Here is a 26,114-nt window from a genome sequence, read left to right as displayed (position 1 = left end):
CCATTGCTGAAAAGCATTAATTCACCCTTGACAAATCAGCGCTTGGAAAATATTCGTCTGAAGGAAGATAGGCTTGATGGTATTGCCTACCCATCTTGAAGGAGGTGGGGTTTGCCAAAGGGGGCAGGAGGGTATGGACACTGAGCAGACAGAGACAGATGGAGAGACATGTGAAAAGACAGAGAGGGCAGCAATCACTGAAGGGATGGAGAAAAAGAGGAAAGAAGAACACAACATTGGGGCAAAAAAAGGGGAAGGGGAGCAATAAGGATCACTGAGCCGCTCCTGTCCTACCCCTGCTGCAGACACCAGGCCCCAGCCACCGCAGGAGGAGAAGCAGCAAGAGCACCAAGACCTTCCTACCACGTCCCACAGCATTTCACTTCATGGAGTTATTACTTCACCAGACCAGGAAAGAGACACTGGATTGACCTCAGTACAATGAAACAGACCATTTCCAATGAACACGGAAATTTATAAATAAGCATGATTCATGATTTATTCATAAACCCTCTTTCTAAGGAGTCCCACACCAAGCAGGCCTCAGCCCCTGCCACCACAGCAAAAGCCAAGAACCGCTCAAACTGAGATGTTTAGTGGCCCTTTTTTGTGGTGCAGAAATCTAAGTATCAGACAGAAAAACATGTCATTAGCTGTCAGTAAATTAGGAGGACCTGTCCAGGAGATGAGTCAGAAAGGAGAAGTCCTGAGTAATTTTGCAGTCCAGACACTGAGAACATCAAGTTTGGGAAAAAAATGTAAGCGAACCTAGTTCTTCATAAGAAAAAAATATGCCTCCCCCCCACACACACTTAAGCTACTCTGATAGCATTGCACCTGCAGGCTCCATGCTGCTGGGAGAGGTCACCTTGTGGCTGTTCAGCTGCAGACGAAGACGACAGCTAGAGAGCGATTGCAGCTCGAAACGGTATTATTTGCAGTCTTAATATTTATATGGAACTCCTGAGGCTGGAAAAAAAGGCCAGCATCAGGAAACTGTGTTAGCATTTCTCCCTCTGCTCCTTCCACAAGGTCTGTGGCTTTCGCTGGGATTCTGCGTGAACAAGTCTGTCTGCTGCACCGTCCGCACACGAAACAAATGGTTAATCTGTAGATCATTTTTAGCTGCATGCTAGCAACCCAAATTAAATATGACACTACATTTGTCATGTAAGTCTTGGTCTTCCGTAAATTATATATTTATTAAAAGCTTTCCATTATTGAATTTCATGCCCACAAAACAAACTTCATCCATGTCATTGGAAAACTGTTATCCTTCATAACCTGCACTGTATTTCGGAAAACAACCTTTCTATGATCCAATTAACCTATTACAATATTCAAAGACCCAGCACACCGGAGACAAAATTATGTTTGCTTTCTTTATTTCCTAACTTTATACCGTATCTCCAAGACGGGCTAAAACCCATATGTTCCGTTTGATAAATCTCCTCTTTAATAAAGGGAAGCAGCGTTTGCAAAGCACAACTTCAGAGACGATTATGATTGCGTTAGGCAGACGCAGCCGTCCTTTTCCTCTCTGCCTGCAACAGGGGCCTGATCTGCACCAGAAGAAGTAAAAAAAAATCATTTAAGAAAAAAAAAAAAGGCTCCAGTTCTACAGGCAGTTTGGCTATTTCGAATAATCCTTATCAAAGTCACTACAAATCTGCTCAGCGCCCAGTCCCGCCTCAGCGGAGCGCTGCCTGAGCATGCTGCGGAGCGGCGGCCGCACGGTTAATCCGATTCCATCAGAAGGTGATCCTGCCAAGGTTGCAACGTTTTAATAAAGTCTGGTAGGAGAAGCCGAGATTACCGCCGCCCCGTCACGCCGCTCGGCGCGAGCGTGGAGAAGGGGAAGCTGCGGCCTCCGCTGACCTTGGCGCTGCATTTCACAGCGCATTTACTACTGTAACTTTCACTGAACAAGAAAACGGGGCTGCGTTCAATAAGCAAGGGGTTATAGCACCATAAACCATTACATGGACAAAGGTATTTTACAGTCTTGAGCCCAATCCTGAATGAATCTCCCCAAATAATATTCACTTACTAGTACTTAGAGTGAGAAGTGGCAATTCCTCCTACTCCATAACATAAATATTGAATAAAAAAATGTGTAAAATTGTTTATGTTCTCACATCAAAGTCTCAAAAAAAAGAAATCCAGAATTCACTTTTGACTCATACTGATATACTTGCTATTACACATTACTGCTGGAAGAGAGTGCTTAATCCTAAGTACTGCATTGGAAGACAGCATTTTAATGTAACATAACATCTTTTCCTGCATGTATTCTCTTTGCTTTTTCACTGTTATATAAGATAAAAAAAATCAGTACTTATTATGAAGCTATAACCAGCACAGATATATAATGCATCCGTTTTTGGAAGATATTTATTCACATTCAAAGGATGCTCACATAGGTACTGAAAACAAGATATAGAGGTATTTTATATAAAATAAAATCCCACTGATCTGTGAATCTGAAGGCCAGATTTCAGCCCAAGTCACATTTTACAGTTCAATTAAACAACCCCTGAAAAAGGAGGAAAAAAAAAAGCACCACACCACACACGTGCCCTGGAGAATGAAATCCAAAATGATGCTGTTGACTTTTACTGCTGAGGAAAACAGGACTACAAAATACCTTCCAGTGATGAATGTTTTTCTAAAAAGTTAGTTAATGGCAGGGAATGTCATTAAAATGTCTCACTCATGACAGGCTTTATAGAAAAGAAATTAAACATATGCGTCACAGTTTAAAATGAATGGAGTTGTAAAGCCCAGTGTGGTCTGAGCATTGTCATAAGTTTCGTATGGAGAAAACATAGGGAACCTGGCTGACAACAAATCAGATGAAGTTTGTGCAAGTATCTGATTTTCCTCTCCTTGGGCTTCAAATACTTTTAAGTTAAACAAATATTATAATACACATGGAGCTGGCAACCTCTGCAAGACAGATGGTTAAGGGGGGGAAAAAACAAAAAAACAGCCCGACTCCATGCTTTCTGCAGGGACTCTTGACCTAAAGCTTGAGGCCGAAGGCCACTGGCACCAGCGCTGGCAGGAGGTCAGCGCGAAGGCTGCAGGTGCTGCTGTCCAGGGCCAACCTCCGCGCCTGCCCTCCCTGACGCCTCCTGCCGGGCCGTGGTCCCCACAGCGGGTCTCAGCAATGGGAATTTAGAAAATTAGCCCTTGGGGGACCTCGAATCTCTGCTGGTTACGTGGAGAGCATCAAGAGTCCACCCTACTACTTTGCAAATCTAACTACCTCCAGGTAGGTAGCCTGGCTGCTCGCTGCTCTCGGCGTAGCGCAGAGCTAAGATAAATCCTCCACCCTCCAGCTAATTAAGTTCGAGGTTTGCAATTTTAAAGCCTTGGCTCTGCAGTTGTGCTAGACGTGCGGCAGGTTGCGTTTCTCTGCCTGCTCGCAGCTGCCCCGTTACACCTGAACCAGAGCACCGGCTTGCCGGAAGGGATGGGGCAGACCAAGGAATCACTAATTCAGCTGCGTTCAGAGACAGCTTCAACCCTCCATGTTTCTCACACTTTAATATACCATGCTAGTTAGTAGATAAATATACCATGTTTGCCCTTCAACATCAAGAAAAAGTCATTTCCTAAACTCCTGAGCAGTACCACGTACTACGATAATAAGTACCAAAGCCAGAACCTAGAAAGATAAAACGCCTGACCTGCATTTTGGGGATTATTTCATCCTACGAGCAGGATATCTCTACATGGCACAATGATGTCATGGGTAGGCATGCTGATATTTATATTATCTTAGTACTTACATTATGGATAAACATATAACACAGTTTTTCCGTATTTGTTCTGCTCCAGTGAAAATTTCCAATGTTTTAGCTGTTTGGAAGCTTCATGAAGAAGTCAGGAAGCTTGCACATGCTCCCTTTATTTGCTTTAGGAGTTAAATAAATATATAAATAAGCCTGTCATGAAGCACTCCTTAATGTCTCCCCTTCCTCTTGTTCCGAGCCCACTTACTCCTCCTGAAGGAGGAAAGCCATAGCTTGGCTCTTTGTACACTTGTCTATAATTGGAGGAAAAATTACATGAGACAATATCTAACATATGCTAGGTCAACCTAACCGTAATATTTTTCTTAGTGACAACACAAATGAACCCATGATAACTCAGTTCAGACGGTCAGTATTGACAGTTACCTTCAACAGCTAAATTGAAATACTGGCTAAATCTAACTAAAATCTACTAACCTAGCCTTGACAACAGCCGTAAGGATTGAGGAGAAACACGGTCTGAGAGAGACCGTGCCAACGTCGTTTCTCTTCCCCTTTCCAATAGCAACAGATCCGAAAGAAATCACAGTGAAAGATTATTTTAGCAACTACACAGAGGACAGAGCAAGAGGCAATGGAGGAAATTTGCATCCAGGTGCAGACGACTGCTTTTGGGGCTGGCAAACTCACCAGGAGGAGTCTCCAGGGCTACTTTTCAATCTCTGGAATAACCAGACGCATTTGCTGTCGGCGTCCTTCAGCACTGCCGGTTCCTTAAGGAGTGCAGCAGGGTAATGGGGACTTACAAATAGCAGGTCCTGCCCCAATTATCTGCTTCATTGGCATAAGCAGTTCTCAGATACAAGGCTGGATTTAGTGACAGAGAAAGGAGAAAAAAAAGCAGAAAGCAGCTAGAGAGAAGTCATTTTTCAAAAGGGAAAGATCATTGGCTCACTTTTAGGAAAGAGACGGAGACTCTCTGATATCAGCTGCCCTTTAAAAGGGCTTCTCATGTTAGACCAAGTGGTTTATGATGCTCCAAGAAACCCTTTGCTGCAATTAGTTTCCTGATATGCATGTGCTCATATATTACTGCCTACATTTCTCTTAAATCACTTAAACCTTAAAATAAAGTTTTACTCCATGTAGCAGGCGGTCAGAAAAACTCCTTTAAAATGAAAGGACTCAGGGAACTAAATCCTGGATACAGAGTTTCAGGACTTCCAGCCGTAGAAGAACAGAAGTACATTTGCGTTTCTAGGGCAAGTGTCATCTCTGCGCACCTACCCACAAGCTCAGCCATTAGGTCCACGATGCACTCGTCTGCCAAAGCCCATGGGCGCCGACCGTTGAAATGGCCATGAACGCCTCTAAAAAAAGGAAAAGAGACAAATTATGAAAACATACGTACTCCCTTTGGATCAGTCCTAAGAAATGTAATTGATTCAGAGATCCAATGTTTGGAGAAGGGAAAAGGAAGAAGACTTGCATAACCTGAGCACATTATTTTTATTATAACTCTGAAGCTCACAAGTGAGAAGCTAATGAAAACCAGCTGTTGATTCCTTAGACAGGAATTGCTTGAAAGCTAAGCCAAGCTTTAACCCCCTCAAAATTCCTCCGGAATGCTCCATCCCATATGGTGGCCCACACCAGCACCCTAAATCTGAACACTTCACTACACTGAAAGTCCAGAATTGCATGTGTGTATCTGTCACAAGTGCCTTGAATTCATTTTTGCTTCAAATAAGACAGAAGAAAACTTCTAAGGTAGCCACACTACATATATAAAGACATTACAAAGTTTATTAAGCACACAGGCAGTAGAATACAGATTTAAATGCAAACAAACACAGGTTGAGAAAAATAATAACGGTGTTAAGCCATTGCTCTGGGCTTCCATCTCGCACTATATGATTTTCATACTTGCTGAGCACCGCAGCGTACTTGGGGAGTTTGAAATGCTGGGCTGCATATGGCAGAAAGCTGCTTCAGAACAGGGACAAAGGCAGCAGGAGGCTGGGCAGAGAGCAAAAGGCAAAACAAAAAAAGAACAAAAGAAAGAAAATCACCTAGAAGCTGCGATGAGAGAAAGAAAAAAGAACAACAAACCTTTTAAGGAAGAACAGGCCTAAAGCATTCACTCAAGTTCATGAGAGGACTTCTGGCAGACTAAGACATGTGAGAACAGGGTGTAGGAGGCAGCTACCAGCTTTGGAGAATCCCCTGTGCTTAAGCCTGTTTAAAAGATTGGTTTTTCCTATCTGCCTCAGACTTTCCCTTCTCAGGCAGAAGTTTGTTCCATCATGCCTACCTCCCACAGAAATTAGATGAATGTTTTGAGGAAGACCCTTTCTCATTGACTTGGGTCTACCTCAGGCCTCCTAGGGGTATTTCAAAAAAAAAAGTACAATTTGCATTAACCATCTCATTCCTTTTATGCTTGGAAAATACCATTTGATCTGATTACTGTTTAGGTCAACAGCTGAAGGAGAGCATAGGTACAGGTGACCATCTGCCTTACAGATGAAATACAACCCCAGTATGTTGAGCAAGTCTAACCTAACACTGGTGACAACAAGGACCCCAGCCCTAAGTAAAACAAGGTCACAGCACACTAGATGACATCTTTTCTCAGTTTCAGAATGACCTGCAGATGAGATCTTGATAGCAGAAAGGTGGGCAGTGTGGAAGAACACTCATATACAAGAACATTTTACAGATGAGGAATAAAGGCAGTAGCTTTTAGGGAAAGGAAAAATTAATGAGGGGCAGGATTAGTGCTAAAAGTTCCTGCCTTCTCCTATCAGACCATAACGCAGCTCCTTTCCCTGAGGACAGCAGTCATCCATGTTCCACAAACAGCAGGACATTACTGCTCATTTCCCTTAACTGTAACATAGCAATGAAGGGAGTTTGGGGTAATACAGACTGTTGAAAGAAAAACAAAGATTTTTCAGTGACTCCCAGCCCAAGGGGATCTGCATTTCTGAAACAGGATACTGACATAATAAGATGGGAAAATGAAGCCCTAACTACCTATGGGATTCTCTTTCATTAGCTTTCTCTGATTTTATAGCCATTAGTGTCCTTCTAATGGGAATTTACTGATGAAAGTTCTCTATACCAGCACACAAGACTAGCAAAATTTTGGAATAAATTTCCAAGTTATCATGAAAACTGATATGAGATTTCAGGCACAAGAATATTTTATTTTGAGAAGAAAACATGAAAGTTTAACTATACTTAAAGATGGAAGAGGGAGTATTAATTATTATTCATATTATTATTATTATTACAGCACAGCTTACAGCTTGCCTCCCTCTTGATGGCCAATATAAATGCCAAGAGACAAAAATTATTGCCGCTAAAATGGTAGTTAAAGGCATAGTCTTGGATCCTTTTTTTATTTTAATCACATGAAACTCTGTAGCCTTTGCTGATGGCACAATACATCCTATTACACTTAGGCTGTAAAATTCTATGCTCTGCCTCAGAGAATTTATATCTCTGTATATTATGCCACCCCTCTCTCTCAGCTCTGGTAGCCACTGGGGGTAATAATCTTTAAGGACACAACGGCAATGCTTCTGGCGCTCCACTGAGACAACCTCAGACACGGGTATCCGACTCTCTAAATTTGTTTCCACTACACCCCAGGTAGCAAGAGAGATTTAAATTGAGGTACCCCAATTAGTGAATACAAAACATGGTCCATCAAACCATAAAGCACCATACAAACAGAACTTTTTTAAAAAACTACTGTGAGTCTCTCATTGTGCAAATTAATTTTTCATCAGTTACCATTTTATTTTCAATTTGGCAAGAAATCAGAAGGCCACATTTTATGCGCTGAGGTCTAGTTGATTTAAAGCTGACTAGGAGAGCTAGAAACACATTCTGATATGATCCCAGGGTTTCAAAGGAGACAACAAAAGGGATTTAAATTAATTGCCAGCTTCAGGAATCTTCTGTGCTCATCCAAATCTTGCTCAAGTGGAAATTTCCTTCTTGCTTCTTTGCCAAAGATGATGCAAGCTATTTAATGAGCCAATGCAGACTAACTTTGAGTATGGTTTCAAGCAAAGAAATAACCAAAAGAAAGACACATCCAAGGTGAAGATCTGTATGGAGCAGTAGGATGAAGGTAAAACTAAATTAAAAAACAGGGCATTAGAACAGGCATTTGCAGTTCTAAAGCTTAACCTGCTGGAAGAGGTTGAATGGAGAGATGAGACTTGCAAAATGGAAGGAGAAGTGGGTTTGTCAGACAGAATTGACCAAGCCTTGCTGAGCTGCACTCCTGTTTGCAGGGCTGTTATATTCTCCAGGATTAGTTAGGCACATACAACCAAAGACACCTTTTGACTCACTAAGACCAATTCTTCACTATTTCAGGTGTTAACTTATCTTGTCGAAGACTTGGACTTTTTGTCTACTATACTCATATCTGAAGGTTGTTGCAAGACTACACTACTTTAATGCTCAGAAATGTATATTTTTTCCAGTTTCTGGCCTACATTTATTAATTCCCAGTTTATATTTACTGTGCCAACATGTTATTTCACATAAATGGTTCCTTTTTTCCCCCTGGGCTTATTCATGACACATTCATATGGAGATATGGAGCAATCATTTTTTCTTTCAGCCTTCATTTTGCTGGACTGAATAACTCTAATCCTCAAGACTTGCATACAACAGGTTCTCCACTCCCCAATCATCCTACTAGTCCTTTGCTAGAATGTGACCTGGCTACAACAGGCTCCCTTTTAATAGTTCCACTTTAATAACTTACTCAGGCATGAGACATTGCCTACTACAGGGTATATGTATGCATACAATAATGATTTTATAATACATTAATTGCATAAACAGCTCTGGAGGGGAAAGGGAAATACACACTGCAGAATATCCATTGGCCTTATGCAACCAGACAAGTCACTTGAACTTCAGTCTTCAACATTTCAAACAACTGGCCTGTTGGCTCCTCTAGGTCATGCATGGAGGAGACATCTCCATCTCTCCTTTTTTTCCCCCCACTTCAAGAAATCTTGGATTTATCTCTAATCCAATTCTAATCCCCAAAAGAGGGGAAGAAAAAGAATGAAGTCTCAAAGGTTTTTTTAATCTACATTAAGAATGACAGACAGAATTTGTAGTCTTTATACATTAACATAAATAAAAAGAGGAACTAGGAAAGAAAAGAATATAAAAAAGGGACAAATATGGGGGAGTCAGAGCTAAGAGAAGAAAAGTATTACCTTCCATTTAAAGGAGAGGGGAAAAAAGACATAGAAAAGAACACAACACAAAATGTGGGGAAAGGCCTCTTTCTCTCCATGCCTTACTCTAATGAGTCACTGCAATCACCACACAGAGCTAAAGATTTGTGCTTCCTTGCCCTTGACAATAGATGCTGGATAATCTTCCTTTCCATTCTTGCCTATCAGCTATAAGCAGCTAAAACAGTTTAAAGAGACAAGTATAGCAGCCATTTGAGATGAGTCCCAAGACACAAACAAACAGAAAATGCGATAAACCTATTTATAAGAGAGCCAGAATCTATATCATTGCTGACTTGAAAGATGCATCTAATTTGTATGCCATTTCTTAGATTCTTGCTATTTATTTATCTAAGCCACAGCTACTAAACTCCATGCTGCCTGCACATGAGCCATTGAAGGGGCTTCAGCTGGTAACAGCTATTACCTTTGACTGGATTTTGCTCATCTGTCCTTGGTGACTGAAATAAAAACACCCATTTTGTTCATCTTCAACTGTCTACTCCTTTGTGGTCCCCAGCACCCTGCTCCCTGTTGGCTTATTTAAGCATAAATTGCTCTGCTCAAATTTAGCTTGACCTTACCCTGACATTCCCAGTTGCCTTAGGTGCACCTCCAGCTAGCACGATTCGCACACGCACGCTTTTTCTGATGTATTCCAAATAAAGTGTTTGGGCCCCAAGTTGTATTTTTGGCAAACAGCCTTTCACCTTTCTAAGTTTGCTCCTCCTGTTCCAATTGTTTGAAATCATGTTCAACCTTATTTCCCCCTTAGACACAGCTACTGAAGACACTTTGGATCTTCTGGAGAAACATGCTGCCTCCCCTTTTCTTTGGGATTTTTATAAACATTGAGTTAGAAAAAAATTAAAAAAATCCTTCACTGTAGCAAAGGCAGGCATAAGAACAGAAGGGAACCAATAAAAAGGTACAGCAAAGGAGCTGAAATATGTTTGCACTCCCAGAGCATCATTTTAGCAGATAAGAGTGCTATCTGACTTTTACCTTTTGAAAGAACTCAGCTGTTTCCCTGATAAAGTATGATAATCATACAGAAATGGACAGGGCTGCAATTTTTTTCAAATGACTGGAGAAACTGCAGTGCTGTGCTGAATGAATAACCAGGAGGAAAGAGCGCTTCCCAAAGTTCAAATTCATTCTCATTCATTCCCAACTCCCTTCTCACTTACAAGAATGTAAGTAATAAATAAGAGGTGGTAAACCATTTTTATTAACCCACAGCATTCATATATTAATGAGTAAAACAGCAGCTACAGAATTTTCACATTTGTGCTGTGAAATCTCTGTCTACAGGGTTTGCTGCTCAGGGTTTCCCAGTTAGCAAGATTAGCTTTCCTCTTTCTACCTCCCCGTATTTCCTCTGCTCACTCACCATAAAAATCACATCTGTTCCACTCATATCCCATACCCAGCAAAACTGCTCCTCTTTCCCAGCTCACTCATTCATCTGGATGTTACTTTCCTTTCCTGCCTTCAGCGACCAGATTTTTACCTATTTCTTTCCCTACTCCTCCCTGCTCCAGCTGCTCAGGTATGTGCTGGACACCTCAGCAAAAACATGTGCACAGAGTAACATTTAATCATCATAAGGGAGTGTGTTTATATACATGTGTGCATATATATTATATGGATATATTTCCCTCCTCTCCAGTATAACCTCACTTTCTATGAGCCCAAGCCTGCTGTCACAACTCAGTTGCAAGGGAGACTCAAGAGTGACAAAATCCCCCTTTTCCGCAATGCTGAAGCGCGTCCCTCTAGTTCTCCTGTCTTTTACGTCAGCTCCTTTCAGCAGAGCTTGTTGCAATCCCTGCTCAGTTCTGAGATGTTCCCGAGAAGACAGGAATGTTTCTTTCAAAATCAGATGAGCCCGTCAGGCATGGACCTGGCTTAAGAGAAGCCAAGAAGCTGCCAGCGCTGGCAGTGGCACTGCTTGTCCTCAATGCCTTTTAGAGGGGAACTTGCCTGTTATAAGGACTGCAGGGATGAATCACAAGCAGTTAAAAATACTGATTAGAAAATCATGGAGACTGAAATTGAATCACATTCAGTGGCAAGCAGCAGTAACTAAATGCGTTTGTGTCCTGTGTATAAACACAGATAGCAACTGAGCGGGGATGGTTAAGCTGGGCAGGTCCACGAGAGGAGCCGGCACAGAGCCGCCGAGCGCAGCACAGACCATCCCAGCCAGGAGTTTCTCCTTGCCTGCCTTACTGCTCGCCCCTCTAAAGGGGGTTCAGATAGCGCTGGGGAAACACAGAACTTGTTACTCCTGGCTTGGAGGGGGTTTAAACACACTGTTCTATTAAAACGCTTCCAAAGCAGATCCCAAAATAAGATGTAGTGCTCATCCGAAGCACAAGTGGTTAATGTTTTGCACATCCCGAAATGTACTCACGTTCTAGCCCACATGTCCAGCTCTTCATCCAAGTAAGCCTTAACTTTCTTTGGCTCGAGCCCAAGAGAATTCCCAGCAAAGTATACACAGCTCTCGTTGCCGTTCACCAGGCTCAGATCGGCTGCAGGGGAAAACCACAGACAACACAAACATGTGAATGCACACGGGAGAGAGAGGGGAAGCAGTTGTCCACGAGCACTAACACCACAAGAAGGGAGACTCAGGAGATGCAATATCCTTACCTCCCTCCCGGGACACCATACAGGTGACGCTCACTGAGGACCTGAGGACAAGGACAGTGGGGCATTTTGCAAGTGATTATCACCCAGTCCTCCTGCAATTTGTGGCCAAGACCATCTATATCTGTTTTAGAGCTAATGTGACTTCAGGCAGCATTAAACCCTGGAGCTATAGGGGAGCAGCCACCAGTTGTGCCCCAAGGACAAGTGAAGAGGAAGCATATTCCAGACCAGCCTATCCACTTTTCTTCCATCATCTGTATATTCATACTCTGAGTCATGTAACTACTGGAATCATACATTTAATAAAAGTTAAGACCAGGTAAATCTGTGTCTTTCATCTAAGTTCTACCTGCCTGATTAAATCACTGTTTAGAAAAAATGTAGGCATTGCACAGAATATTTTTAGAGAGCCTCAAAAGTTCTTGTCTCGTCAGCATCTATTGTGGGCTGCACGTCATATCATCTGTGATGTTGACAAATCCTTTCAATGATTAGGAGAAAAGCAAGGCGCTGGAAACTTATAAATAATAGTTCTAGTGAGGTTCTGAACAATCTAATTACCCTGCGTCATCATCTATCAATCCAAACATTGCCTTTTTCTATTATTTCTTACGTTAGAGATTCTGGGAGAGACAAAAGATGATGACCTTCTAGAGGTAGTAAGCAATTTGCATTCATCTATACATATACTTAAAATTGTGTTATTTTGATAAATATTGCTGATACGCCTCAACAGAAAGATTAAATGAATGTGCTAAGATACATGCTAGAAACAAATTATATGAGTGCATTTCTTTCTATGAAAGTTTTGTGTTATGGCTGTAGAAAAATAGATTAGATGCCTGGAAAAGGTCTTGTACTACCTTTTACACTAACAATTACTAACTTCATTGAACTTCACCAGAAACACATTTTTCAGAAGTATAGACAACTTAGGTAATTTCTTAATTAAAGCTTTAGAAGCTTTTAGAAAGCATAAGTCAGAGAGCAATTTCAATCTAATCTGTTTTACAGATACTATGTCTGTTTTTCATCTGTATTCTAATATGAATGAAAACAGAAAGGTATAAATATTATCCATGCTCCTAAATTGGTTCTATTAACAGTTCTTTTGCTATCAAGAAAGACAATAATAGTGTCTCATTGGGAATACAGAGAAGGATTTTTGCTCAAGGATTCAGAGCTCTAAATCTCACTAATAGTCTTTAAATTCCAATCAAGCATTAAAACAGGTAATGAATTATAAGCAAATTAGCTTTTTTTTTGCCACAGTCCTCTCTAAACGAAAATGCCTATTGGGTCACTGTTGCAGAAAGACAGCATTACCTCTTTGACAAAATGTCTTTTCATACTTTTACATCTATTACTTTGAATATTCTTTTGGGGGGGCGTGTTATCAACTCTGTATTGAGCTGTACTCTTTCTTTTCACAAAATGCTGTTTATTTCCTCCTCTCTGATATCATTAAAAGACTCATTCTGGACCACCGCTGCTTCTCAAAATACACTCTTTTGGTGCCATCATCATTTCACAGCTTTTCCAGACCAGCATGTTGTTATGCTCTAACATTTCCTCTGTCTTTGTTATATTCCTTACAGTCAAGCATTAGTATTCTTAGACTACCACTTATCTCTCCACAAATTACTCTACCCTCATTTCTCACAGAATTGGCCCTTCTTATTTCCAGAGGCGCTACAGTTGACGAGGAACATATATTGAGATGTTCACAACCAGTAGGAAATAAGCACAGCTGATAAAATAAAGACCTGTGCAAAACAGTAAGATGATTATTGAAATGTGTCCTTGGAGCACCCTAAATAAAAATGCATGAACAATATTTTACATTAATTAGATAAATGGTTTTCACACCTACTCAGATTTGTGCCAACTGGTCAGATCTAATAACCTATATTATTTTGCAAACTAATACACCCAGTGCCCTACATTACACTTAGAGATGTGCTTCTAGGCCTCTTAAATCTCAAAAAAGAACATGTGGTTTTTCAAAAATATTCAGTCCAAAAGGAAAGGACAGTGTCTTCATTGACCAGAAAGGAGGGACTGTATCTGCTTATGTATCACCTGCGTCCTGTTACCTGAAGGATAGAAGATCCTGTCTTTCCCACCTCCCTGTGCCCCCCCACAAAGTGCCAGATTTATTAGATTAACATGATCTTTAAACATTTCCTCAGGGAAATACAGTTCAACACTTTCACTCTGGGACATCTTTTTATTCCAAAGAGCCCCCCAAAATGCTCTATTCCTTTATGGGATAAAAAAACACACACAAGCAACAGCCTTAGTCAGTTTGGTGGTTTGGAGCCTGACTGCCAGCCGTAATCCAGTCACTCCAACTCTACCCCCCTCCCCCCCCCCAAAAAAAACAGCATTAAAAATACTTTATTGGCAGCTCCAAGGAGAGAGGAAACCTGAGCATTTCTCCAAGTCTTCTACTGTCATCCTTCCCCCTTGCTCACCTGAGCCTCATCTCTCATGCTTGCCCACGGCATCGCAGAAAGATCTGCCACAGAATTAGTCTGCTCAAGGGTTTCACTTGACTGATGCAACAAATAAACTTTATAAACAGCTGTTGCACAGTTTGTAAGTTGATAGTCAAATTAAACTACTATGATTTTTTTTAATATTTTTATGTACATAATCTTATACTCGTCTCCTACAGATGTTCATCTGCTTTGTGTAAGGCTACATTTTAAAACCTCATTGTAATGTTTTATGTAAATATATAAAGAATATTTGATGGCTAATCTCTGTAATGACATTTATCTTCAGAAGCACATTATCTAGGATCCACTCCTGTGCTAAGATAAATGTCACAGGAGATCAGTCTCTATGGTATACACAATGTAAATATATATATTTGCCCCTGCTGTTTTTCAGCAGGGAAGCTGTTTCTGATAACAGTTGAAGCAAGGAAAAGAAAGGCAGGGGAAGAAGAGGAAAGAAAGAAAAACCCCTCAATTTGAGAATACAAGAATGATGGGTTCTCTGCCCTGTTCAATCTGTACTATTATGTAGGTTGCTTATCTTCACTAAAACATATATATCCACAGCCTTTGGGTCTAAATATTATAGTCACTGAAAAACAAAATGTACATCCATAGCCTTTGGGTCTGAATATTATGGTAATTGAAGAACAAAAATATAATGGAGGTTGGAAAGGAAGCAATGGATGCTGTCACAAGGGTATCAAAACAGGGAGAAAATGCAGACACAGGCGCACAGGCAGTGACATACCGCTGGCGAAGACAGGTTGCAGGGCCAGTACCTTGCTTGAGCTGGATCTTATGGAGTAGCTAGAATAACCATGGCAGCACAGAGGCCAACGTGAGCTACCGCCCAGCATCCCACCAGCACGGTGCGGTCCCCAGGCCAGCACAGCGCTGGAGACAGCTGAGCAACCCCACGTCAGTCACAGAAGGACCTGCATGCAGATTAGTAAGATAATTCCAAAACCATCCAGGAATTCAGGCAATCATTACTGTTCTGTGATGGATCTTTACCAAAGAATTTGGTCACCACACCTGCAGTTTCTGATGCATCATCCTTTCCAGAAAAAAATCTGCAGAAAGTTTTTTCTATATCTATTAGAAAATGAAAATATTTTGCAGAGGAAAGTTCTATCAAAGAAATTGATATCATCCTTTCCCCCATTAATTTTTAATAGATGCTTCCTGATAAGGAGAGAAAGCAGGAGACTGATTACGCCTACACAAATTCACCGTCTAAGGAAATAGCATGACACTGCTCCAGCTTCCAGCATGCCAGGATCAGGGTCCTCAGCACAGCCCCAGAGTTTGGGTCCTGCTCCCTACACGTTAGAGCAAAGTGAGTAGTTCAACAAAACCAGGAAGGATCAGAACCTAGATCAAAGCAACCCTGCCCCCATACCCAGGCAGGCCACATGCTCTTTAAAATACAAGCTACAGACTGGGAATGAGGCAGAAAAACCTCAGAGAATCATTTTTGCAAAACTACATTTAAGTCAAGTGTGGTTATCTATTCATAGGCAATTCATGAGAGAAGTAGGGGGAAAAGAAAAAATCTTCAAATAACTGTTTCATTATGAATTATTTGCTCAGATCAATTATTTGTTCTAAAGCATAGTCCTCAGGAAGAAAGTCCTAGGCCTCAGGAAGAAAGTCATCTCTACTACCAGCAATAAGACATAAATGTTAATACAATATATCTGCCGTCTCTTTCATTAACTAAAATAATTGTAACTAGATAGATAATACCAAACTATATTATACTGAAGCAGCAACTGCTCCAAACTGAAAGTTCTGAGCGACACTGCAGTTTTGAGCCATTAGATAGAAATGCTTTTGCCTATAATTTTCAATCAGTCACTATATTGTTCAAAGCAGCTGACTGACAGCATAAGCACCATGTAAAGTACTGCATCCTCGCATTTTATTCAGGATGGGAATGAGAGCATGAAGCTTTCGGTACTAGAATAAGTTGACGGATTGATTTAGCAACACCAGGGACATGCTGTGCTCCGATATGACTGCAATTGCTCAATTATCTCATAAGTGACAGTGATTTCCAAAGATTTGTGATAAACACATGCAGAAGATGCAACCCCCCCCCCCCCCCCATAATTATAACTCTCACTTGGAGGCAGATCCTTGACTTTGGGGATGTAGAAACATTCGCGAAGGTGCTTTAACTCATCTTCTTCATCTAAGTGAAAGGCGAGTTTCTCGTCGGCTGGGCTGCATCCGAGCTGCGAGGCAGTTCGCTCCAAAATGGTTGCTGGTAACACAGGGGAAGATGGATCCATTTTCAGGTCATCCAATTGCACCTTAAAATGAGAAGTGCCACAGTTTAAATTCTACCTTATGCGTATTTGCTAGTGGCTGATAAGCAGCCACTAAAGCTGCATCATTCAAGACAAACTTATTTAATTTAAAGCTTCTTAAAAGTGAAGTATTTGAATAGAGTGGTAAGAGTAAAACTGATCAATTCAAATATTTCCAAGGCAACATATTGCTGTAACCCCCAAAGGCATTTTTCCCCCCATAGATACAACGCTGCTCCCTTTTTAAGCTATATCAGCAGATCCCGAGCTCTACCACCACACCAACAGCAGTTACAAACACTGGAGTGTCGTTCACAATTTCGGGATGTGAGCCAGAGGCTTGTTCCTGCAATCCGTGCTCCTAAGGAGAACGGGCACACAGACTCGCTGAAGGTGTTTTCCAGGCTGTGCAATGTTCAAACTCTTCCAGCTTTTCCTTCCTCACCAAACAGGAGCGGGTGTTTGGGTATATCCATGCTTGTGTACAAGGGGCAGAGCAGGGAGGGCACCGCTGGCGGACAGAGCCATGATTAGAAACATGCCTTTCGAGACCAGGACCTTGAAATAATATTTCATTCTAGCTACACCACATACCAAATATCCTGGTGTTTAGCTCCATTTGTCTTGGGAAAGGGGAGAAGCACAAGTCAAGCTGCAGATGTGACAGACTATTTTCTAAAGAATATCTAAAACTGCAACTGCAAAATCTACAAGCTCATTGATCTTTATAAAAAGATATATTTCTATAGCTGTAATGTTTGGAGACACCACTGTGTTCAAGATAGCGGTGGTGCAGGTGGCTTTACATATCTATTGGCAAAGAAGATTTACAACTTGCACTCTGTACTCTAAGCAAAATTTTGCAATGCTCCCCTGCTGCATACTGTTGCAGACAGCAGCTGGAAGGCTCATTTGGGTGCTCGGTGTTTTCCCTAATTCAGGAAACTAGACAGACTATGCAATATTCTATACCTTTGCACCAAAACACTTTGGGATGTTAAAAATGAATCCTGGCTATTTTTTCTTCTTCTTGCCTGTATAGTTCCATTATATTCATTCAGCTAGCAAGGAACAGAGCTAAATAAACATTAAAAAAATGTGGTGTTGCACTGAATTGACTATCCTGTTCCGTACAACTTGAGATAAAATAAGTACAAGAGAAACAGAAACTTAGGAGGATAGACAGAAATAAGAGATGAGCGTACAACATGGAATCTATAGCCACAAGAGAATAAAGCATTTCCCTCTTTTCTAAGCAGAAAGCCATCTCTCAGTAGACACTTTTTTGTTAAAACCAGTAGCTCTCTTTTCTTAAAACCAATAGCTTACTACAGATAATTATCCTGAAACAAGCTGTGGGGAGAACAACAGATGATTATATGGGTTATAGCAAGCTGAGGAACACATTCATTGTCACTTAACCTAGATTAGATTGGGGTAGAAAATGGGTTCCAATAGTCAGCATGCAGTTATGTTACAAATTATAGATTTTTTTAAAGATTAAATCCACAATAACAAGAAATAAAAGCAGATGGGTCAAATACATAAGTGTAGATTACTTTTATTCCCCCCTCAAATATTGATGTTTGCTAGGAGTTGGCACAAATAAGAGCTTCATTTACACATACAGGAAGGACAACAGCCAGCGCTTAACTATAACCCCCTAAATATCACAGCCTTATCGGTGCTAATTAACACAAACTTGTATATGCTTTGGCCAAATGGCCAGCATGATGCTAGTTATTACCTGGTCCAATTTGCTAACATTTAGTTTATGATCACAGTGCTCCCTCCAACCCCAGCTCTAAGCAGCAATTCCTCCTCTCCCACCAGCACACCCAGTGACAATAACATGCCAGGAGATCTCTTTTAGCCAGCAGGTTCCATTTAGCTGATGTTCAGCTTCTCCCAGAGGTGTTAGAGATGTCCTGCTGCATTGCTGGCTCCAGGTGGGTTGTTCGCATCTCCTCATTGTCACTGAATCAGCCATCCCCACCACCTCTTCAAAAAGGAAAGGAAGAAGGCAAAAAAGGTAGATATTTGAACACCTTGGGTCTTGGACTTTTTTCAAGGTTTCTAGGAGGTAGGTGGCTACAATTAGACAAACAGGATGACACTGGAGAACTAGCTCAGCCAACAGGAATCTGTTTATCCAGCCAGTCACCTCCTGGGAGGTTGCCACCTCTGACAAGCCTTGCTGCCACTATAACAAGGCTGCCAATTCCCTGGGGAATGGCTTTTCTGCTCTTCCACAGCTGAGGGGCAGGTCCAAAGACTCCACCTCTGTCAGCTCCTCTTCTGGGGCCATGGTAACAACATCTGCACCACCTTCATGCAGGTCAGAGAGCATTAACCTTCTGGACCCATTAGACAGTTATCAAGGAAGAGGGCTTAGAGACCTCCATTTTCCTCCAATAGATCTAGAAAAGCAGGCTAGGTCCGTAGACACTACACACCAATAATACTGGCACCTCGCTGTATTCTAAAGACACTGTAAGGTAACGCAGGTTTCACTCATCCAAATTACACATTCTAGGGACCCATGGGTTTAGCCAGTATGCCAGAGCTTATTTTCAAGCAATCTTGGAATCAGCACCTGGAAGTTACAACTACCTCGTTTCCATGTGCTTCCTTCTTTGTTTTACAACACTAGCACAGAAAGCCCAATCCAATAGGCATTAATGAAGGCATATCAGATATTCTGTTCCTGTATTTTATCTAATGACTATTTAATATAAACTATGGAAACTATCCTTGGACAAAGGATTGGAAATCAGGTCTCCCCAGTCATCAGCTGGCCTGGGCTCTGCACTCCACCCCAGGCATCTGGTCCCTACGATGCAGGCTCTGCAGCATCAGCATTGCCATCCCCCACATCCTTCACTGGCTACAGCCTACAAGAAAGGTCCAGGACCCTCTTACAGCTTCGCCAGTTAGCCCCAGAGGCCAACGCAGGCAATGCCAGCTAATTTCCCTGCAATTTATGACAAGAAGGTGCTTGAAGGATGCTTTGGCGCATGCTGGATCCCTCTCATTTGGGCTGCGAGTTCTTCACTTTACATCATATGAACACAGTGCAGCATCCTACCATTTGACTTACTATTTCCCATTTTTCAGTAAGGACAGAGTTATTATACTGGATTAATGACTATCATATTCCAGGTCATCGGCTGACCCGTCTGGCAAGCATAGATGGTTTTTGTTTCCATTTGAGGCCTGACCCAAAACCCACGGAAGTCAGTAGGTGTCTCTTTATTACACACAGATTTCTGGATCAGGCTTTTGGTTCCTTGTTGTTGCTGTATTTTGCTCCATCTGATCAATGACTTTCCTTTATTATGATTCTTATTTATATTACATTTTGACAGCAAATATAATATTAAATACAAAGATCTAGAAGCTAAAAATGATTAAGTGCTCAGAGGTATCTGATTTAATACAAACATTATGAAATAAGATAAAACTACTAAAATAAAATCAATCAAAATCCTATTGAGGAATGAAATCCCAGAGATCCATTTCTGAGGCCAGAATAAGAAAGTACTTTTGTCCTTAGAATGAGAATTAGGCTTCATACAGATGAAAAAACAGATTTTTTTTTTTTAACCTTTATGGCTGACATGATGGCATTTTTCTAATTGCTACAGAATGAAGTCCCATGCAATTATTTCACAATAATTTATGAGTCATTTGTTAATTTCTACATGCAGAGAAAATACATCTGTATGAGAACAGAACAACTTTATTTCACCCAATTATCTTCATTTAACTGCTAAGCATATTCTGTATCCTCGTCAAGTTAAAATTCAGACCCATCAACACCAAATGTTCTTCCCACCCTGATAAACATTGTTTCTTATCAGGATTTTTTCCATACAGCTCAGTAAAAGTAATCAATATTTTAAGAGAAACACCTTGCCTCCACCTCCTCCTCTGGAGAGAAAAAAATTTAAAAAGCATTCAGCTGTTTGCTTCCTTTCCCTGAAATTTCCTGATGCTGTTTGGCTTTAAAGATACAGATAGCGTGAAGTCAGCTTTTTTTTTTTTTAATATGCTTCCTTTACCCTTGTGACATCTTCACTGCATTCCCTACTCCAGGATTATTCGTCTCTACTGTGTGTTGCTTTTCTGCTACTGCTCCCCTCACCCTGTGGCTGCTCTCAGCCCTCCACTGCTCTCCTCTCACCTGCTCCCCGTTTCCTTCCTCCTCCAATTTGGTGCAAAGAGCTCGCCCACAACTGCAGGCAACCTCACGTTTTCAAGAACAGCACACACAACCAGAATAAAACAGGCCGGGAAACAGCCATCATTATATATATATATTTTATCAGCACAAATATCAGCCTGACTATTTCACCTCCCATTTTAAAACCCTGAAAGACAACGGATGAGAAATAGCCAGACACAAGTGACACAAATGCCTGGCCAGCTATTCCTGTTTTGTCCTTTATGCATAATTTACTGACTAAATAGGAAAAAAAAAATTGTGTGACTATTAACAAGCCATCTTATCAAACTTACACAGAAAGGTCCATTAGGTTTAATTATAAGAATGATTATCTGAACTATTTTTAGATCCACTTATGATGCTCTTATAGATCTGCTCTCTGCCTAGAATTGTATCATGATGTCTTTATTAAAAAAAAGAAATAAAACCACTGTAAATAGCTCTCAGCCCCTTTTAAGCATTTTCCTTAAGTAACCCAAGATTTTACTCACAGTCCTTCTACCCAACACAGTGCCGACACAGGCATACAATGCATCTCTGCTTAAAAGCTGTATCATTATCTTCAAAAAAAAAAAAATTTTGAGCATGAAAATAACAGGTCCTGCCCTTTCTGCCCTCCAATAGCTGTTTACCAGGTTGCTAAACGCTGCTCAGCCCGCAGACCTTTGACATTTTCAGGTGTCCGCTCAACTGAGCTTTAGGAGAACGGAGGGGGGTGCACACGCCTGGATGCGCCCGCTCGCTGCCGAGGGCTGGGCTGTCAAAACACACCCCCTGAAGCACCAGTAGCGCCGCTGGATTGGAACCGCTTTAACAAACAAACACGGAGAACCGACAGAACTGCACACAGCGCAAGGGCTCCTTCACCTCCCCGTCTTTACACCAGTAAAATCGCTTTTGTGAAAGCCATTTTGCAGAAGGAAGTTCTAAAAACAAAGCAAAAAAAACAACAAAAAACAAACCGCACAGCCCAGAGCAACACTCACTCTAAATTTACTTCAGGTTAAACACACTTCGGTGAATTTGTTTAAATTGCAGAACCGTAGGGAGAGAAGGAACTCTCAATGTTCATAGCCTGCCCAACACAACAGACACAGCGGCAAACACACAACCGTATAATTAAGCGAGTGACACAGCAGAGCGTCACGGCTGCGGCAGGGGAACATGACAGCGCAGAACCGTAATAAACGCCGTTACTTAGAGCAATTTAGGTGCCCGTTGACCTTAGCGTCAAGAAGTGATTCAGTGTTAAAAGTAATTTTACATGTAAAACTCATCTTGCCCCTCCGGGGCGAAACCACGTTACCCTGCAGTTGGCAGCGGCTCCAGAGGACAAGGAAATGCTTGCGCAAATGCCCAGCGTAGAGTTAAGAAACAGCGACGGTCACGTGTTTGCTCTTAGACTCTGACCCGCGCAGCGGCTCGACATGTGACCCCTGTTAACCAAAAGCCACGTTTATTATTAATTTTTCCTTTGTCACCGCAGACTAACTAAATGCTCTAATTAAATTAGGAACGCATCTTTCTCCTACAGAGGCACTGGAACGGGACCCACGGTCAGTTCTAGCGAAAATGGTTTTGAACCAACCTCTCTAGGCTTGGCATGAAGGGAAAGGGGTGGAAACATCGATAGACACACTGGGCCCGGCTCTGCAGAGCTCTTGTGATCAGCAGCAACCTAGTAGGTCCCCCAAGGTAAATATCTCTCACTGGCTATTAACAAGGGGATAGGAATTAGACACAGCAGCAAGGCAAGGCAAATCAGAGGGAATAAAAAATAAAAATAAAAAAATAGGGAGAAAAAGTGAGGAAACAGATCAATATCATAGCAGCTAGAAGTCAGCAACATTAGCAACACAGCAGATGGAGCAACTCATATTTACATGAAGCATGGATTTACCAGCATGGGAAATAGAGGATTTAGAGTTGAAGTTATAGAAGAATAGAGTCTATACTCCCCTTCACTCTCCCATAAACATTATCTCATACCACCCATGCATTCTTTGTCTGCTCCATCCCCTCCATGTGCCTCTGAGCTAGATCCATTCCTACACACACAGCACATAGTTGTCTGAAAGCAATAAAAATAATTTCATTTTTGTCTCTATTCAGCCTCTGAAGTGTCAGAAAAATACTACAACAAGGGAAGATAAATGGGCAAAGAGGTCCAAGTGGTAACCCTAAATTAAAATTGTTAACCCATGTTCCCAGTACGGTTCTCTGCATGCAAAGAATCCTGCAGTAATGCTTGTTTAAAAACTAGATTTCTATTTTAAGTAAGCACCAAAATATTTGGCACTGCTGAACTGAAACATTTCATTTTCATTGCTAGGAATAAAAGTGATGAGTTCTGTTTTGACTCAATATTAATCTCTATTCCCCAGTTCATGAGGTACTCATACCTTGTTTTGCACTGCAAAATGATGTTTTGGATTTCCCTGTCTTGTTTGCTTCCCCAACAGGAAGCCTGGACCGCTGCTCAGGAGACATTGTACCACCAGGAATTCAGGCCAAGAAGGAAGAGTGAGAGGTTGAGGCACTTCTAAGTGCCTCAACTAATGCAAGTAGGAGCCAACATCAGATTCACTCAGAAAAGGTACTTATTTCTTTTTTGGTTCTCTGCTCATGTTAAAATCTAACTGAAACACAATGTTACATTTCAGTGCGCCCTTGGAAAGAAAAACACAAGAATACTAAAGCATAGATTTTCCCACTGCATTTTCTTTTCCAAAAGCATCTTGAGTTTTGTCCTTGATTGTCAACAACAGCAGAAGAGCAGCTGTGTTGGCAAAGGCAGACTATCTTTTTGTGCCTTTGCACAACAGTAGGAATTCTGACCCCTTCTTCCCAGCTATTCTTCTCTCCTCTTTGGAGGGGTTGAAAGATAAAAAGACAAAACCTTTGCCCTTGAAGCCAATGCTCAAAATAAGCCACCATGTCTTACAGGCGACTTTTTTAGCTGCAGAACTAATCTAATAGTCTTTTTTCCCCTGTGATGGTGCTAAGCAAGCAGAGAGCAGGAGGAAGGCACCACCAGACATGACAAAGCCAATGCACATGGGACAGCCCAAGGAGAAGGCAGAAACCCCAGCAGCACCAGCCCCACCATGACCATCTTCCAGGAGCAGCCAGGAGAGCACCTGGAAAGCAGTGACATTTGACAGTTCAAGAAAGGAATAGAATATGTAAATAAAAAATAAATAAGATAATAAATAAAGGTTTGCAGCTTTGTGCGAAGAGCAGCTCAGCACGCCTAGGTAACTCAGGGTTGTACAAGGAATGCGTGGGGGAGAGAGAATTAAGAGGTCGTAAAGGAAAGCACATTTCTCAAACAAGCAGCTTTCCAAAAATCAGTCTGAGGTGCTTAACAGCGCTAAACCAAGTACCACAAGACCAGGCTGTGAGTGTGCTATGACACAGCTTCATCTCTTCTCTCTTCTTAACTGTTTGCTTTCTCCTCCTGCCATTTGCCACCGCTGTCCCAGGCTCACCAGAGCCTATCCAAGCCCTGGTAACAACAACCGTGTCCCCATATGGAGGGATACCATGAGATCTGCGCCAGAGGAACACTGCTAAAACTCATACTGAATTTGTTTGTCACCCCGACAAAACACATACTTCCTTCTCCAAACAGATGACAAAAATAACCAAGCACGCCCTGTAGCAAATCCATCCCATGCTCAATGGGCTGCGAGGACGTGCAGCTCATCAGGTCAGCAAACCTTGTTTTGACACTGCTATCCCAAAGTGTTCTTGCTGTCAAGAGGGTAAAGCGATCTAGCAAACGATGAAAGATTCTCTTTAACCGTAAAAGGCAGGTCTTAGCAAGGACAAGATGGCCCAGAAGACAGGAAAACACTGCAGCTTCTACCCCCAGAAAAGAAAGAGCAAGGCAGGGATGTGTCCAAACAGCACACAACCACACCTGGGGCACAGAGCTCAGGCCTGTGCCCAGCTGCTTAGAAAAACTAAAATTGTCTATAGTTACAAAGCAAGGCCCACAACTGTTTTCAAAGCACGCAACCTGCACATTTTACCTGATGATGGCATGATGCACTTCACCTCAGGCCTAAGAATAAGACTTGGTAACCAACAGCTTAAAACCTTTGGTCTCCTCTCTGCTGAGCTTGCTATACCTACCTGGTGCTTGCTCTTGCTTTCTTCCTCCTCCCATCCCCAAGCCTTCTGTGCTCTGCCTGAAAAATTTGCTTTCTACCGCAAGGCACATTTAAATCCCACTTGATCAGGATGGCCTACACCTGCTCTCGCTTACCTCTTCCTCCTCCCTTCCAGACCTTAAAGAGCTACGTGCTCCTGCTTGAAGGGTTGGAAGTGAAGATGTGTGTTTTGCCTCTTTACATCACTCTGGTTGTCTGCTTCTAATGTTAGGTCTGGTTCAGACTGAAAAAATGGTCCCAGTCTCTCAATCCATTTAATGTCACTCTGGTTTTCCCCATGTAAAGCTGCCTGTCTTCTCTCTACAGTTATGATCCAGGTTTTGATTTACAGAGCAGTGTGCAGTAGCTCCTTTTAAATTATTGGTTGCCTTTTGGGTGGCCAAAGTGAGCTTCTAAAATCTTCTTGCTTGTCTGATGCACATTTCCCATAATTTCTTTTTAATCAGACTGCTAGGCACATCCCCTTAGATACAAATGTATTTTCCCCCATTATGTGACCTGCTCCTAATCTTGTTTTTCTTCATGCTCTACATCAGTGTTCATTTGCATTTCTTTCTGAGTCTTTAAACACAGTATTTGTCCTTTAAGATCTATTTTTAAAGTAGAGTATTTATGAAAAAAATGAATAGAAATAAGAAATTATTTCCTTTTCTGCAATAACATGTAGAGAGAAATATTCCACCACTGCACTAACACTAGAAATACCAAGAGTGGGACAATAGGGGACTCAGGGTCAAATGATTTCCAAGAAAGGCAAAACAAGAACAGTAAACCCCCCTGGCTCTTATATGTAGTTTTTGATAACTCCATGGTATCTGTGACAGCAATAGCACATTTTTGTATAGATGAAACTTCCATGTGTCTCTCAAAGTTAGCTGCTACTAATAAAAGATTGCTGTCTTTCTGATGCCCTCCGTCCACACTTCCAGATGGAATGCACATATACATATATTTTAAAAACGTCTTGCTATAAGGAATGGCTTATCACTGTTATTTAGTTTAATGTTTCACAAACGATAGGGCCTTTTTTTTTTCCTCCTCTGGTCAAATATAGGTTGCATATTTTATTGACTGAATACCCTAATTATCAGCCTCAGTATGACTTTTCATAAAGTCTGAAATAATAATGAAATATTAGATTATCCAGATGAATTTTCTGTCTATCATAATAACTACCATATT

At 41.5% G+C, this 26,114-nt stretch overlaps 1 protein-coding gene across 1 annotated transcript in view; it reads right to left on the bottom strand.

Annotated features, from left to right (window-relative positions):
• Positions 1 to 22,067, bottom strand: part of KYNU (kynureninase) — a 59,153-nt gene extending 37,086 nt beyond the window's left edge. The window contains exons 1-4 of the mRNA XM_067298596.1: positions 22,061 to 22,067; positions 16,340 to 16,529; positions 11,463 to 11,583; positions 5,049 to 5,131 (exon numbers count right to left, since the gene is read on the bottom strand). Of these exons, the coding sequence (XP_067154697.1) occupies positions 5,049 to 5,131; positions 11,463 to 11,583; positions 16,340 to 16,508 (373 nt within the window). The 5' untranslated portion in view covers positions 16,509 to 16,529; positions 22,061 to 22,067. The remainder of the gene's footprint in view (positions 1 to 5,048; positions 5,132 to 11,462; positions 11,584 to 16,339; positions 16,530 to 22,060) is intronic.
• Between the last annotated feature and the right edge of the window lie 4,047 nt (positions 22,068 to 26,114).

This window comes from Apteryx mantelli, chromosome 6 (assembly GCF_036417845.1).
Source record: "Apteryx mantelli isolate bAptMan1 chromosome 6, bAptMan1.hap1, whole genome shotgun sequence".
In the NCBI taxonomy this organism is placed as follows: Eukaryota; Metazoa; Chordata; class Aves; order Apterygiformes; family Apterygidae; genus Apteryx; species Apteryx mantelli.
The sequence above is the reverse complement of the archived record's forward strand: the minus strand, read 5'-3'. Positions and strand labels throughout refer to the sequence as shown.